The following is a 17,781-nucleotide window of genomic DNA, read 5'->3' on the forward strand; positions in this document are numbered from 1 at the left end:
TAAGACCAACTGGTAAAGCTATCCCTGAATTATTTGGGAAGCATTCACTTCCTTAGATAAGCCCCATAACAGCCAGAGGTAAAGAAAACATCGTTTCATTAAAACACAACTAAGTATATTAGCATCAGAGAAATAACTTGCAGCACACTTCACAGAAATATAAGAACAAAGCATGTTCAGATGCCAGTTTTCTCACACCTGGGGGAAAAGGCCTACAGATCTCAGAGAAGTGGGAAACCCAAACAAGAGGCTCAGAAATCTCATCAGGCTTGAGTAGGAAACAAGACATGGCCAAATGATAACAGACACCACACACTGCTTCAGAGTCTATACATTTATTGAGTAAAAACAAAATCATACGACTCACTAAATTTGGTTTGGTTCAAATCTGCCTGACGTCCATTTGCAGCAGAGAAGAATTGAGGTGAGGAAATACACAGTGATACTAGCATAGTGACATAGAACGAAAACAATTTTCCATGAATCGTAAAAGCCAGCCGTCACACAGCCAGTGTGAGTCAGTTGCCAAAAGTGGGGGACTTGGTGTTTAATGAGCAGAGCACAACTAAGGGAAGCACAGAACTCTCAAGAGAGGAGAGAACTAGACCATTTGGAAGACAACTTGGTTAAAGAACAGGGGTTAGTCCAGATCTGCTGAATCACTTGGGGAACACAGTGACCACATCATAGCCCTCAGGTGGTGTGACTCGCTCCCGGGCATGTTTTTCACAGTAGATTTTATCCTCCACAAAGAAATGGCCCTTCTGTTTCAGGTTGGTGCCACAGTCAGTGCACACGTAACATTCAGGGTGGCGGTGACGGTCCCGCAGCTTCACAAACACACCGCTGAGAGAGCAAGGGAGGAAAAGGGCTCCATTAGTGACAAGCACCTACAGGTGGCACTGGGGCTCCTCACTGTCCTTCCTGGGCTAGGGCCTGCAGCTCCTCCCCAGAGTCCCACCAAATGCAGACCAGGCCCCCACTGCCTCCATCATAAGGAGTTTCTCATTCCTGGAGTCCAGAGACATTACTCTCGAGGCCCCTCCTACTTCAGCAGAGCAGCCCTGCTTTTTCTGGTTTTACATGTTCATTACCTAAGGATTCCACAGCAAAGGAAAACCTTCACCACCTGGCTCTGGGACACAGGACCTATCTGGCCTCTCCATTTTTCCAGGCAGGATTTGTCTCCTTCACACTCAAGATGTGCAATATCCATCACTTTCCACACTTTCATGGTGTACTCAATCTGCAGCAACACCAAAGACTGTGGGGCAGATACTCACACAATGCCCGTGCCACATTTGTCACACATGGGCAACTTCTGAGCATTTCCAATCGATGCAGCCACTTTGGTGACAGGAGCTTTAACACTTCTGAATCCTGAGGGCTTGTTGAGATCCCCTGAAACAAGGAAAACACTCTCATTGGCCATGAAGGGCAGAATTGCATTAGTATCATTTAGTTCTCCAGAGCCATGTATATATGTTCAGGCAAGGCCATGGGCACTGCAGTCAAACAGATGTGACTCCGCTGTGTGATCCTGGGCAAGTTACTTAACTTCTCTGATTGCTAGTTTCCTTTTCTATGAAACAGGAGATAATTTTTCCTTTAACTGCTGCACAAAATGGTAAATACACACACATACAGCTGTCCTACAGTACCTAGCATGTGCCCAACTTGCACAACACAAATTATGTAATGTTCTGATTAAATACATGCAAACACTGATATGGTAACTTTAATATCTTACACGGACATAATAAATAACTAAAAAAAAATTATCCGAGAACCAAAAGACAGTGTACTTATATGTAGAAAAGAAACCCACATCACAAAAAGAACAAATCATTATAGTACAAGAGTTTATGTTCAGGATGACAAGAAAATTTTGGAAACAGAAGCAGTGGTCACACAGCATTGTGAACATAATTAATTCCACACAATTGTGTGTTCTAAAATGCTTAAAATGGCAATCTCTAGGCTGTATATGTTTTATCACAATAAAAAAAAGATTCTGATAGGTGACTAAATTTTAAAAATATAAAAGGTAATTAAAGTAAAAACTTTAAATCACAACCATGTTAAAAGAGGCCAGCACAATACATCAATCGGTTGGATGTGTGTCCCAAAAGTGTATTCTATGGGAGGAGAACTGTGGTCGCCAGGGGCTGGGAGGAGGGGAAATGAGGAGTTATTGCTTAATGGGAAGTTTCAGAAGATGAGAAAATGTTCTCAATATGGAAGGTGGTGGTAGCTGAGCAACAATGTTAATGTGCTTAATGCTACTGAAATGTACACTTAAAATGGTTAAAATGGCAAATTTCCTGTTATGTACATTTTACCCAAATATTCTACGGAAAAAAAAATCATTACAGTACAGCATGCTACTGCAGCTGGATGGCAATCACCTACCACAGAGCAGACTAAGCAGCCTCTCTGCAGTCAGCTTGGTGCATACACGATTACAGCAGGCCCCTAGTTACTGGATGCAGAATGTCTTAAGTAACAAAGCCTTGTATCGTGGTAGCTATTAGCAGTGCTAAGCTGTTCATGTTACTATTATTACTATACATTTGGCTGGCTGTGCTTCCACATCACTACTCTTTTTACTGTGATGTGGCTTAGCAGCACTGTTATGTTCGTCAGCTATTAACACGTGTCTCTCTTCCTGGGCTGCCAATTACTTGAGTATAGGAATCTTGTTTTATACACTTTTCAATACCCCACAGAGCCTAGCATGCGGCTTAGCAAATAATAGAGGCTTAATAAGTATGAGGAAATCAACGAAATGCCATAGCAAATGCATGATGGTCTTTATGTGGCCCAACATGCTTAGGCCCAAGGAGCTAGAGAACCAGTGGTGATTCTAAACAGGTACCAGGACCATCCAAGTCACAGGGAGAGATTTTGCAAAATTCACAGAGCAGGCTCGATCCCAAACTAGCTGAATGAGCATCTTCAGGTGTAGGGTCCCCATCTCTAAGTACAGAAGATTCTATTCTACATTTCTGGTGAAACCCACTTCTTTAGACTAATGTAGCTGTTCTCAAACTTAATTGTGCATCAAAGTCACATGGAAGACTTGTTAAACCATAGATCACTGGACCCCACCCCCAGAGTTTCTGATTCAGAGGCCCAGGATAAGGCCTAAGAACTTACATTTCTAGCAAGTTCCTGAGTGTTGCTGATGTTGCTGGTCCAGAAACCGGTGGACCAAGAGCCACTGGACAAAAGCAAAGAAACAGTTTCCTGTGTAAGGCAAGGGGCTAAGGAGAGGGCATCCCATAACTGCAGCCATGCTGGGCAATCCTCTCTTGTCCTTCTAGAAAATGAGTCCCCTATACTCACCGGTGCCTCTGAACCAAAAGTTGAGACACGTGTTCAAACAAGGGGCATTTAGAATGCCGCCGGCTGGCGTGGTTGACTGTGTATTTTGCCACAGCTGTCCCTCCCCATCTTTCCTATGCTTCTCTCTGGTCAGTGCTCCTCTACTGGGGTGTCTTTGACTCCCAGAGAACAGTTGTGGTTGTCACAACTGGAGGGGAGTGCAACTAGCATCTAGTGGGTAGAGGCCAGGGATGCTGCTTAACATCCCAAAGTGTACAGGGCCATCCCACAATGGGGACTTATATGGTTCAAAATGTCAATAGCACCACAGCCCAGGAGCCCCGCTCTTAGTGGAGTCAACTTTCCCATCTATGGGCTTTGTCCGGTGGAATCTGAGCAGATTCAAGCCTCGTTCGGGCAAAAACACTAAGGGCACTTGTGTGGTGTGGCCCTGTCTCCATGGAGCTTCTGCCCTCTGCCACAAGAACACCAGGTCACAGAGAGTGCTTCTCCCTTCGTTGGGCTCCTGGAATGAAAAGACTTATGGTACCAGGCCCAGGCAAGTCACAGCTGACCAGGAGCCCACGTCACACAAGTCACCTGCTGCTGACTAATACAATGTGAGAGTGAATATGGGGTACTTTGCTGCCTTAGGGGAATATTTGAAAGCATCCCTTCAATGGATGTCTGTGGTGCAGTCTCTCAGGATCCCCACCAGCACTGTGACCCTCGTTCACTGGGGAAGTGATGAACACAGATGTCCATCTGGCAGCAGGAGATGGGGCAGACATCAGGAGGCCCCAGGGTTTCCACTGTCTTCAACTGTGGGCTCACAGGTGGGCCTGGGGAAGGCTCAGTTCTGCCCCACCAGGAAGCACAGCACGGAAATCACCTTGGTGCTTCCGTTATCCCTGAGCCCAAAATACCTTCTTTCCCTTCCCAAGCCTCCCTCCATTCCTCTGGGAGGAGGCCACAGTCCCAAATTTGTTCATCATAATTTTTTTTATTAATTTTAATTTTTAAAAAAGATTGCATTAAAATGTCATTTTAGTCTTGATTATTGAGTTTTTTGGTGACTCCTTAAATTTGCACCCACAGTAAATGCCTCATTCACCTCACCCTAGTCCAGGCCCTGCCTAGAGAGTCTCAGAAGAGCCTGGGTGGGCAGCTTCTCCAAGTGTCATGCCTCAAGCATCCCAAACAGCCTCCTTCGTTTTTTGGCCGATGGTGCTGGAGCCACCTCGGCTGCCTACCTCCTATGACAAGAAGGAAAATGGCAGCATCGCCACAGCTTGGAAAGCAAACTTACTGCACTAGAAACCAGCTCATGAGGTCAGGCTATCCTATGTGATCACGGGCTGTCTTTTTCACATAACCCGCTCAGCAGAAAAATCACCAAGAAGGGGGACGGGTGCAAGAGGGTAGAATGAGAGAAGGTGAGGAGGGACATGAAATCCCCACTTGGTAGGAGAATCCACTCCCCTCTCTGGAATGAAGGGATGTGAATTAGAACTGGGCACCGATGGGCCAGAGGCAGCTGCCTGCTGGATACCACAGATCTCACTGCTTTTAGTTCAGCCCTGCAGCGCCACCTGCTGGCATGAGGTTTTTTCTCTTATGTATCCAGCCAACACTACATTCCAAGAAATATTTCTTCCTTCTCAACTACCTTATAGTAAAAATACTAACTTCCTTTGGACTCCAGGAAACTATAAAAATTTCCAAATTTCTCTTCTTCCCAAATGTTTCTGGAAAAAAGTGAAAATGAGCTAAATAAATCACAACTGTCTTTCTATCTGCCTCTCTGCTCAACAACCTTCCATGGCTCCACATTGCCTACAAAATCAAGCTCATGATCTTTAACCTAGCATGCGGTGGTCCCCCTTGACCAGACTCCAGACCATCCAAGATTCCTCCTGAAACCCTGGGCACCAGCCAAAATGAGCCTTGAGACTTGCTGAGCAAGTCTCCAGCTTTCTCATCTCAGAGAAGCTGGCCACCAATGTGTGTTCTCAGTCTGCAAGACTCCCACCAAATTTCCAATCATTAGTGTCTCCTTCTATAAGCAGAAGAATGGACAAACAAAATGTGTTGTATGCATGCAATGGAATATTATTTAGCCTGAAAAAGGAAGGAAATTCTGACAAATGCTGCAACGTGGATGAAACTTGAGGACTGTTAGAGGGAAAACAGAACCAATGCCAGTTTATGCCCCACTCGCATGTTGACTCCGGCCTAAACTTATTCCTTTGTTTCACTGAGCAGGTACACCTTAACATTAGAGCAAATGTAAACAGAATATAGGTTTCGGGGGTAATTTATTACTGCAGGTGGCGTCAGTGGTCAGAGCATAGACATCACAAGACACCTCCCCTCATTAATCACAAGGTACCTGGTGAATGATGTTATTATCTTATTTTTCTTAAGATGTTTCCCTAAAGTTATTCTTAGTAACAGGGGATTTGCTATATAAATAATGGCTAACCTCAGAGAATCAGAGCTCTCATCTAACATCTGATTCTTCACTGCATCCAGCTTTCTTGTCTGTAAGTCACCCAATTAATAAATACTTAAATATCTCTGATTACCAAATGGACCTGCCCACTGCCTTCTTCAGTCTCCAAGTGCTTTCTCAATTTGGAAGGTATTATACATTAACCCCCTCCTCACACAAGGACATGAAGCTAAGTGAAATAAGTCATCACAAAAGGACAAATACTGTATGATTCCACTCACATGAGGTACCTGTCAAATTCATAGACAGAAAGTAGAATGGAGGTTTCCATGGGCTGGGGAACAGGGTGAATTGGAAGTTATTGTTTAATGGGTACAGAGTTCCAATTTTGCAAAACGAAAAGGGTTCTGTGGATGGATGGGTGGTGATGGTAGCACAACAACATGATTGTACTTACTGCCTCTGAACTGTACACTTAAAAATTGTTAAGATGGTAAATTTTATGTTATATGTATTTCCCCACAATATTTAAAAATATTAAGGCTCATTCTGCCTGCAAAGTTTGGAATTTGATCCAAAGCAAGATAGAGCTTGAGGAGGCCGGCCCGTGGCTCACTCGGTAGAGTGTGGTGCTGATAACACCAAGGCCACGGGTTCGGATCCTGTATAGGGATGGCCGGTTCGCTCACTGGCTGAGCGTGGTGCTGACAACACCAAGCCAAGGGTTGAGATCCCCTTACCGGTCATCTTTTTAAAAAAAAAAAAAAAAAAAGATAGAGCTTGAGGAACCCAGGACCCCTTCTCCTAGTCCAGAAGCTGAATTCCATCCACAATGAGACAACCTGCATTGACTCTTCCAAGGTTTATCTCCAAACCCTACTGCAGCCATAATTCCGTCTCCTTCAAGGCCTCACTGACTGTGCTGTGGCACTTTGCAGATGTGGTTTCTCTTAGCCCTTTATACCATCCCATGAGGTCCTCATTATTCGCCCCACTGGACATGTGCAGAAGCTAGAGGTTAGAGAAACTCACCTGCTTGAGCCGCACAGCAGGTCAGAGGCAGATCCGGGATGCCGGTGCATTCTACCCTGTAGTGCTGCTTTTTGAAACAGAGGCCTTTCCAAAAGACAGCAGTCCTTACTGAGTGCTTTCTGTTTCTACCAGCCACTGTCTTAAGCTTTGACCACTTCATCTCAAATAAAAACAGCATTTGGGTTCCCTCCCCAGAGGCATATGATGGATATTTGGATTGGAATTTACCTGTTGCATTCAGCGAAAATTTAAGATAGGGGAGAGACTTCAAGATCTATTATCTCCCTCTTCCTTTTAAGCAAAACCTTGATTTTCTTTGGGGCAAGAAGGCATCCAGCTTACTGGGTAAAAAATTATAATTCCCAGACTCTTGTGCAACTAGGTGTGGCCATGTGACAAAATTCTAGTCAATAAAACATAAGTGGAATAGTAGTGTGGGACTTCTGGGAAGGAGAAAGTGGGCTCATCTGAAAGGGGGGCTCCCCAGATAGCTTTGCCCCTTTCTCCTCCCAGGTGCCTACAAGTGGGCATCATGGCTGGAGAACCAGCTGCCAACTAGGACCACGAGGCAGCTTTGAGAATGGAAGTCACAGGTGTGGCTGACGGAACACAGAATGGAAGGAGTCCAGATCTTGATGAGCATAGAGCTGCCAGCTCCATGCTCAGGTCCTTCTCTGTGAGCCCAGGTGAGCTGTGCAGCATCTGTCCGTGTGCTGGTTGGGGCTGGGATGGACTGACTTGGCCTCTCTTAATTGAAGGGTTTCACACCTGCTTAGAGTAAAATAAGTTGTGGTTTCTCACACATTTGACAAAGCTGTCTTCCTCAAGGTTTGGCCCCAGGTCATTTGTCAGTCAGGTCTAATGCTGGAATTTAATACAAAGTATGGCTCATTACTTCCCAACTCCTCAGGTGCTCCAAGCAAAGGGGGAAGTTGCTTGTAGAACCATATCTCTAGCGTAAAAGAAGCACTTTTTTCCCCTATGCTCCTATGTGTGTATACAAGGGTACTTCAAAAAATTCATGGAAAAATACAGTTAAAAGCTAACATGAATCTCTCCATGAACATTTTGACATACACTCCTACACCACTCTTGCTAAGGAACCTGCACATGGAGAGGAAGCCCAGGTGTTGGGAGTTTTCAGTAGAGAACTTCAACTCAGGAAGGACTCCCAGGAAGCCAAATCTCCATCTGATGGCATTGAGGAGGGAGGCCACTCTTCCAGAGGGCATTCAGCTCTGACCCTCCCTAGCTGCCCCCTGATGGTGAGGCAGGTCTCACTTTGAGAAGCCCACGGGTCCCCGCAGGAGCAACAACTCTCTCTTCACAGGTGGGTGCACTGGGAAGAGGAAGAGAGAGCAGTAGAAGGCAGGACTCCAGTGAGGTGCTTGAGCCTCAGTGAAGGGGACAGAGTGGGGAGAGCTGGGCACATAGGGATGAAGAAAGGGTGCAAAACCCAACCCTCCAGAAAAAGGTGATCAAGAGAGTCACTGGAGACGCTGATGCACAACACCCTGGGAGGCAGGGGAGCCTGTGAGCTGCTGATCCACAGGTCACCTTTGTGAAAAGGAGGAAAAAGCATCCCTTCCTCAACACCTCCACCTGTCACCAATTACATAACGCACTGCTGTTATTAAATGAGATACCGTCACTGCTGTCCACTTGAACATTATCATAATAGATATATGGTATATGATGTCTACGATGAGAAGAATTGTCTCCTGAGACGTGTAGAACCACTTGCGGTGGCCCTGAGGGCCTCGGGCATCAGAGCTCCTCCCACGGACATGCTAAGGCTGAGCTGGGAGCCTCTGGATGAGGTTTCAGAAATCATAATAATTAGGAAGCACCTACTATGTGCCACTCATGGTGATGGGTGTTTTGCAAAATTTATGTAATTTGGTCTGCACAACAGTCTTAGAGAAAAGAATCATTATCCTCAATGGACAAATGAGAAGACAGGCATGGAAAGGTTCAGAGATTTACCTAACGTCACAGAATGAGGATGGGGCCGCACTGGGGGCTCTTGGACCCTCAAAGGCCATCCATCCTAGAGCAAGAACAAACATGTGGCCCCAAAGGGAAGTTTTCATTCTGCTGGTCACCGCCCATGGCCTTCACCACTTAGTTGTCCCACCACAGGAGCGTGGTATGTGGGCTCAAACCAAAAAAATCACCAAGGCAAAAACCAACAGAATCCCACAACAGTCAAGCTCACTCTGACCATATGCACATGTGACAGGAACAGTCAGCCAGGTATGGAGGATCTTAAATAAAGACCTGGGCAGGAAGGTGTGGTCAGGGGGGCATGCTCTCCATCTCTGTTTTCATTATGAGTTTTAACCTTTTAGAAGCCCATGCCTTTCAAAGCACACTGTGCTCTTTCCACCTTGTCTGGGCTGTGCTCACCTGTGTTTCAGCAATGCCTAATACCCACTCCAGACCTTCAACAAGAGCCTCTGACCACAGGTAGGGATGATTACCTTTTTCCTCAGACTCCAGGATTTCCTGCAAAACTAGGAATGACGTGGACTGTTTTGGAGGCTCATTCAACTCCTGTTTCTCCTGAAGCATCTTGTAAACTTCAGATTCTTGGGTGATGACAAGGCCACCGGGAGGCTGAGAATGGTCTAAGCTGTAAAGAATGTTTGGAAATTCATTAGGCTATGTCAGAAGTTAGGAAAAACTTCAGCAGGCACCCACTCCACGTAAAGACACCCCTGATTCAAAGGATGGATAGAAATGATCCCAATAGACAAAGCCTTTTCTTAACTCAGCGACGAACCCACTCCGAATATGGTAAGGCGTCTACACTGAAGCAGCAGCCAGCTCTGAGTATGAAATCAAAGATGCTTTTTCCAAATAGTTTCAGTAATTCAATTACTTTTTGGACTAATTCCATGGAATGGGAATGCTTTACTTCTTTTTAAATTACATAAAAAGGAGTTCCAGTCAAGATGGCAGAATAGAAGGTCCTCAGCGTCACTCTCTCCTGCAAATCAACCAATTTACAACTATAAAAATGTAACATCACCCACAGTGGGGCCACTGGAGCTCAAGGGAAGAGGAAGAGAGACCTACAGAGCTCGTGAAGGCAGGAGAAGCCACAATGAGAGAACTAAAAAACTTATATGAGCATTTCGGGCTGCAGCCACTTTAAGGCCAGAGCTGCTGAGTGCATGGAGCAGGAGCCAGCAGAAGCCACAGCTGTGCCCTTCAGATGGAGTTACTTGGAGGTGGCAGGGGAGAAGAGGGCCTTGGTGGCCTCCAGGACAATGAGATCACTAACAGGGTTCCTGTGGACCCACATAGCAGCGAGGAGCCAGAACAGCTGAAAAAGGGGAACCATTCAGAAGCTGGTGAGTCATCACAAGGGACCAGCACAGGGCCCACCTCATGGGAAGTGTCTGGAGCACGAGCAGTGGGGGAGACAGGGCCACCGGGAAAACAAAGGGACAGAGCAAGAACAGCCGAAACACCCCCCAATCAGCATAGGACCACTCACAGGAGACTAGTCAGGAACACAGAACTGCATGGGGTGCAGTTTCATAAAAACATTGAGGCCCAGATCAGAGTTTCTACACAACCCAGGTGCACCGACTCTTGGGAGAGCTGGAAGTACCTATAAGGTCAACCATTAAACCCTGAGCTTCACAGAAAGCCTTCCCTAGGGAAACAGCAGCAAAGCAGCAATTTAGTTCGACACAGCTCAAGTACTTGTTCCCACAGGAAGTTCCCCCATTTTAGAAGAAAGCAAAGGACAAAAAATTAGTTCCAGCCCAGGCACACCACCAGCACCTTGGAGTATGCCAGGGGACATGAGGCATGGAGCCAGGGACCAGACCCCCGCCCATAACCACTCACACCACCAGCGCACCACGGGGCCCCACATGGGGGTCCAGGATATAGAGCCAAGGACCAGACCCCCCTCCACAACCAGGCACACCATGCCAGCACCTCAGGGCCCACCCAGGGACCCAAGGCATGGACAAACACATTCCCCCTCCCACAACCATGCACACCGTGCCAGCACCGCAGGGTCCACCTGGGAATCTGAGGCATGAAGAAAGGGACCGGATCCCCCTCCCACAACCAGGCACACTGCGACAGCGCCTGAGGACCGCCCAGGGATCCAATGCATGGAGAAGGGTACTGGGCCCCCCTCCCACAACCGGGCACACCATGCCAGTGCCTCAGCGCCCACCAAGGTACCCGAGGATTAGAGCCAGGTATTGGACACCCCTCCCACAACCAGGCACACGGCACCAGCACCTCAGGGCCCTTCCAGGGACTGGAGGCTTGGAGCCGGGAAACAGACCCCCCTCCCACAACCTGGCACATCACCAGCACCAAGGAGCATGCCGAAAACATCACCTCCATGTGGGTGGACCACTACAGATACCACAATGACCATGGCTGCCATGAAAGTGGCTAGATGCCACAACCACCACGCAGATGGTCCGCCAGCCAGTGGAGTGCACTGACACAAGGAGAGTCACCAGCAGAGACAAAGAAAAGAAGAGGATGTCTCTCTCCACAAAGCCCATTTCAGAGTGACAGAAGCAACATCTGCTCTATGATAATACTGGGGGACGTCATCACACCTCTCAGATTTGGACATATCATCTAGGCAACAAATCAACAGAGTAACCAATATTCTTTCAGAAGGAGAAAAGAAATCTAGAGTAATTAGAGGGGGTAGGGGGAGGGAAAGGGGGATGGGAAGAGATTGGATAAGGGGCATAAAGAATAATTACGATCTGTAACAATATATATGCTAGTAATATTGATTTGATTAACATATTTCAATATTGAACCCCCAAAATATGTATAATCAATTTTGATTCAATAAAAATTAAAAAATAAATTAAATAAATAAATAAATAAATTACATAAACAATATTATGTCAAGAGAAAATTTAGAAGAGGGAAATGTCAACAACAAACTGACCACTAAAACCTTAGCTGGGTCTCCTTTGCACAGGCCTCACGCAGTCCTCTCTAGAGCAGAAATCACAGTGTTCTTCATTCCCAGTGACCTCAGAGTGCTCTCCCTGTCTCTATAAACTCCTCATAGTTCTCAGGCAAGGAGCTCGGGTCTCCTCACCTATAACACAGACATAACAGTACCTGCCTTACCTAGTTTACAGGGCTGGTGGCAAGTATGAAATACACAAATGCTTTGTAAACTGTAAAGTGCTCAGGCCCAGAGACTAGGCAAGCCAGGCCTTGCCTCCCACACCTTCCTCCTATCATTCCAGGTGCCCCAGAACAGGATGAGACAGGCAGAGCGGTTGGGCCTCTTTCCCCCGGGCTCCATTTACCAAAGGGAGGGGTCCCTTGCTACCTGGGCTCAAGAAGGAGAGGAAAGGGAGGTAGATGCCCACCAGCATTACCTGTAAAATCTATCCTAAATCTGACCCCTTCTCACCACCCCCACCTCCTTGTGTCCGAGCCTTGCCATCGCTCACCAGCACGACTGATGAGCTGTGTAACGTGTCCCTCTGCTGCCTTTCTAAGGACAGTCTTAACTTCAATCAGAGTTCAGAGGGTTATTTTAAACACATGAATCAGGCTGTATCATGTGGCTCAATGTACTCTCATCAGACTTAGAACCAGGTATTTACAGTTTTAATAATGAAACACAAGTAGAATCAAACTCAACTCCTTTAGAGTAAATGCTCGTTACAAAAAGGAGAACGGCCAAAAAGATGTGGCCCATCTTCCCCCTGCACTCCCATCCCCTGTTGTCCCTGCTCACTGCACTCTAGCTGGACCAGCCCTCATGCTGTGCCTGCATCGGAGCCTCAAGCCTCCACACTGACTGCGCTCTCTGCCTGGAATGCTCTTCCCAGACAGCGCCACGGTTCCCACGCTTCACTCAGGTCTCTGCGCAGACGCAGTCCTCAGAGAGGGCTTCCTGACCCTGACATAAAACAGTCATCTCCATCCCCGTCACTTACTACCCCACCACTCCACCGCATCTTTCTCCATGTTATGTATCACTCTCTCACCATGCATTATTCTTGTATTCGTTTATTTCCATATTGTCTGTCTCCCCCTGGAAAGTAAGCCTCTTGAAAGCAGGAACTTGGCCTGTCTTGTTCTCCATCTGTATGCCCAGGCCTGGCTCAGTGCCTGAACTCAGCAGTTGTCATAAGGTAAGTTATGAACACTGTCCAGTTCATCCAGTGCCTCCTCCCTCTGTGTTTCTCCCTCCCTGCTCCTGCAGGCTCATGGGCCCTCCAGGAAAGCCAGCCTCCAAGGGCTGTGCCAGGGACATGGGCGGCCCAGCAACCTGGCTCCAGACCCATTCACTCCTCTCAGCCTCGGCTGCTTTTCCATAAGAGAAAAAAGGACACTAGGAAAAAGTGGAACCAAAGAGCACATATCAGATGAATTTTTGTTGAAGCAATTTATCAGTGCAGATGGACGCGTTTGTATGTAAGCAAGTTGTCATCCCTGACTAATAAAGCTATATGCCATCCAGTCCACCAGCCTGCCTCCCAGCTTTACGGACGCAGGACCTGGCCAGGAATGGTTGTTCTCAGCAAATCTCCCCAGCATCTCTGTAGGTTTGAAGCCACTTTTACAGCTATAAACGAATACCAATTATGTTCATTCACTCATTTCCCACTACCCATGGTGTAATTAGTTCACATTCCATTTTAAAAAGAAAATCAAGGTATATGTTTTCCCTAGGTAATTTTCCCTAAGTGACTCACCTCTCCTTCTCTCTCCCTCTCCTCTTTCTCCCTTCTTTCTCTGAGACAACCTCTGGGGCAGCCGGGGCAGCCTCATGGGCCATTATAAGTACTCAGGTCCCAGATGGAAGCAGAGTCCATGGCAGCAATGAAGCTCCAGGTATCTCCCTCTGACTCCAGCCATGTTCTCACAGTAGAGAGTGACATATGCTTTGCTGCTGCCACAGAAGGTCAACATTTAAGTAGAAAGACTCATCAGCTGGTCACTCTTGCTGGCTGCACTTGGGGGAAGGGAAAGCAGCCATCTCTGCCTGTCCTCTCCACACCAGCTACTCTCTAACTTAGTCTCTCTCTCTCCATCTGCAGGGACCTGGGGAACCTCCCCAGGGCAGGCCATGGGCCCACCTCAAGGAGTTGCTTTAGCCAGGGGTCTTCCTCTGGCTCATCTTTCACTCTGTTCTTAGAGTAATATGCCTAACTCTTTTGAATATTGAACTTGGAACTTGCCCTTTAATAAATAAATTATATTATTTTCCATAAACATTTTTTCTATTATGCTGAGAACTATTTTTAAATCAAGATCAGACTATGGAATGTTCTTGGGAAGAATTTTTCCTCTTCTTTCGTGTATGTTATGTCTGAAAGCCACCAAGAAAACACTAAAAATGAGAGAACCCAAACCACAGGGCCATCCCATATTCTTCCAACAAACAACCTTGTAATGTATTTCCATGATGAAAAAAAAGAGGGAAAACAACTTTCTATTTATTCTCAGTAATGATGATATCTTTATGCCACTGGACAATTTATAAAGCACTTTCAATATCCACTACCTTACTAGAAGCATTGATACACCTAATTCAGAAATAATATTATAACTGGTCTTCAGTATTTCACCAGAGAATCTGGTACCCATCTATCAAGGCAAAAACCCCCTCTCTGTTGCTTCTGTGCACAGCTGTGGATTGAGAGGAGAGTAATCTCCTTATTCCCTCTACCTACTGATAATAATAAAAATAAAGGCTAATAAAAATAATAATAATACTCTAAGACCCAAAGTATTAAGTCTTAGATATTAGACTATAAGACATTGACATGATACCACAATATCTTAAAAAATACTTAGGGCAAAAATAGACATAAGAAATGAAGCAAAACAATTTTCCCATTTTTATATATAATGACAGCAATGAAAGAAATAATTCTACAGTAATATAGCTTCAGAAAACCTGATACACCCAACTGAGTCTCCAGGAAAAAAGTTTTGAGGGTGGGACACTGAAGTATATACATTCTTCGGAACCTACTCTTTACAGTTTAATAACAAAATACAAGAGTTTGATAAAATTTAACTCCTTTGGAGTAACTATACTTTACACAAAGTTTCCTAGTTCTGTTTCTCCCTGATTCACAGTTGGAGCTCATGTGCACCAGTTTCCTAACTGTTTAATATTTTCTCCCTCTATTTCAGAACCTGACCTCAGTGCCTGTCTCCTTGGGGATATTACAGCCAGGCCACTCTCATCCTGATGAGGTGCACGACATAGCCAGGCATTTAAGGATCCCAGTGGTCTCTAGAACATACGAAGAAACTCCCCTTAAGCCCACCTCCCAGAATAAAACTTTGGAGGCTGAGCCTGCATAATTCATGAGTCACATAGGCCTGCTCCAGCCAAAAGAACAGTTAGGGTGAGGGTAGGAAAGTCAAGGTGGATAGAAAACAGCAGGTTAATGGCCCTGGGACATGGATCAGCACAGCAACCCTGAGATAAAAGTGTACTCCATCAGAATAATGAAGTGACCAGGGTGGGGTACAGGGGCTACTTAATTTTTTTTTTTTAAACTTGAGCCATCACCTGTGGCAGCAACTTAATTTGTGTATAAATCATAACTAAAACCAAAGAGCCAAGAAAGAAAAACTCCCACTGCTGATACAACCTTAAAGAGCTCATTTTCTCAGATAGTAAGTAAATTTGGTTCTTTAATAAAACTGCCTATATGTGAGACAAAGACTGGGATGGAAAGGGGGATTACTTGAATTATAAGGAGCATCCAGACAGGAGAAGACAGTCTCTTCATAAAAATCTTTTTCCTATCCAGAAAGATAAAGTAGGCATATTTTTCCCCTTTTCACCCACAAATACATCTAAAAAAAACCCTGGAGATTATACATAAAACAAACATAAGAAGACTCTAAGAGGGGGGCAGAAGAAGGCAGACTAGCTAGGGAAATTGGGACATAGTGGTGGGTTCCCTGGGTTTTCTTTTTGCTTCAGATATCCCAGACATGGAGCTAAGGGCAGCAACCTGCAAAGGATAACAGACACAGACAAAAAAGTCCCAAGAGAAGTCTTCTCTCCCTGACCAAATGACCAAGCAAGGGGCATCACATCAAGACACAAGACTTTGAAACAATACACTTTACTCCAGCCAAACTCCAGAAAAGGCAACTGGGGAGTCTGGACTTCCTCCCTCACCAGGCTATAATGAGGTGCCCCAACTACCCCATTGGGTAGTGTCAGAGAAGACCCAGTAGGACCCACATTTCATCCCTACCTGGCTGTAATGAAGAAAGTCTTGTGGAGAGTGAGTACTTTCACCACCACACAGTAATGAGGCCACTACTCACCCCCAGTAGTGTCAGTGGAAGCCATGTGGGGGGCCAGAACTCCCACCCTAGTCCAGCTGTAGCATGCAGTCTCCAGTAACCTCAGGTGTCAATGCAAGCAGAGTGGGGGAACTCAACTTCTACCCCCATCTGATAGTAACAAGGCAGCACCACCATACCCTTCACCTGGCCACAGTGTTCACAGAGGAAGCCAGTAAAAACAGGATGTTTTAATAAGATCCAGAATATCCCCTATATAATAACAAAAATGTCCAGGTTTCAATTGAAAATCGCTTGTCTTAGAAGAATCAAGAAGGTCTCAAACTAAAAAAAAAGATGCAGATGTAGATGCCAACACCAGGATGACAGAAATGTTAGAATAGATTATCTGTCAAAGATGTTAAAGCAGTCTTCACAAAAATGTCACAATAAGCAATTATGAATATACTTGGAACAAATGAAAAAAGTCTCAGCAGAGAAACAGAAGATATAAAGAACCACACAGAAATTCTAAAACTGAAAAATAAAGTAACCAAAATAAAACATAGAGTGGAAGGGCTCAACAGTAGCACAACGGAGACAAAGAAGAAAATAAACAGAGGCCAAAGCAGGGGGAACCAAAAAAAAAAAAAAAAAACAACAGTGAAAAGAACTTCAGAGACCTATGGGACTATATAAAAGATCTAAAATCATGTCAGTGAAGCAGTGGAGCCCTGGAAGGTGGAGCTGAAAAAGTACTAGAAGAAGTAATGGCTGAAAATGTCCAAAATTTGGCAAAAGACATAAACCTACAGATCCAAGAAGCAGGGCAAATACCAAACAGGATAAACTCAAAGAAATTCACACTAAAACACATCATAGTAAATTTCTGAAAACTTAAAGAATTTTCAAAGCAGCAAGAGAAAAATGACACCTTATCTAGAAGAGAAAATCAATTCAAATAACAGCAAATTTCACATCAGAATCCATGGAGGCAAGAAGGAAGTGGCATGACATTTTCAAGTGCTGAAAGAAAAGATTCTGGCTGCCAGCCCAGAATCCTATCTCCAATGAAAATATCCTACATTAAAAAAGAAAACATAACTCAAATCAACAACCTAACTTTATACCTCAAGGAAATAGAAAAAGAAGAAAAAAAAAAACACCCCAAAGTAATAGATGGAAGGAAATAATAAAGATTAGAGCAGAAATAAATAAAATAGAGAATAGAAATGATGGAATACATCAACAAACCTAAAAGTTGGTTTTTTAAAAAGATCAACAAAATTGTCAAACCCTTAGCTAGATTAAGAAACAAAAAGGCTCAAATTACTAAAGTCAGAAATGAAAGAGGAGACATTACAACTGATGCCACAAAAATAAAAAGGATAATGAGACTACTAGGAACAATTATACACTAACAAATTGGATAACCTAGAAGAAATGGATAAATTCCCATAAACACACAACCTAACAAGATGGAATCATGAAGAAATAAAAAAGCTGAACAGAAATATAACTAATAAGGAAATTAAATCACTATTCAAAAACATCCCAACAAAGAAAAGCCCAGGACCAGATGGCTTCATTGGTGATTTCTATCAAATATTTTTGAAAACATTAAAAGCAATTCTTCTCAAACTCTTCAAAAAAATTGAAGAGGAGGGAATACTTAC

At 44.9% G+C, this 17,781-nt stretch overlaps 1 protein-coding gene across 2 annotated transcripts in view; it reads right to left on the reverse strand.

The window, feature by feature from the left end:
* Positions 1–319: 319 nt before the first annotated feature.
* PDLIM1 (PDZ and LIM domain 1) overlaps positions 320–17,781 on the reverse strand; it is a 53,800-nt gene continuing 36,338 nt past the window's right edge. For both annotated transcript variants that reach the window (XM_063103308.1, XM_063103309.1), the window contains exons 5-7: positions 9,298–9,449; positions 1,284–1,401; positions 320–846 (exon numbers count right to left, since the gene is read on the reverse strand). In XM_063103308.1, coding sequence (XP_062959378.1) covers positions 660–846; positions 1,284–1,401; positions 9,298–9,449 — 457 coding nt within the window. In that variant the 3' untranslated portion in view covers positions 320–659. The remainder of the gene's footprint in view (positions 847–1,283; positions 1,402–9,297; positions 9,450–17,781) is intronic.

This window comes from Cynocephalus volans, chromosome 7, assembly GCF_027409185.1.
Source record: "Cynocephalus volans isolate mCynVol1 chromosome 7, mCynVol1.pri, whole genome shotgun sequence".
NCBI classification, from domain to species: Eukaryota; Metazoa; Chordata; class Mammalia; order Dermoptera; family Cynocephalidae; genus Cynocephalus; species Cynocephalus volans.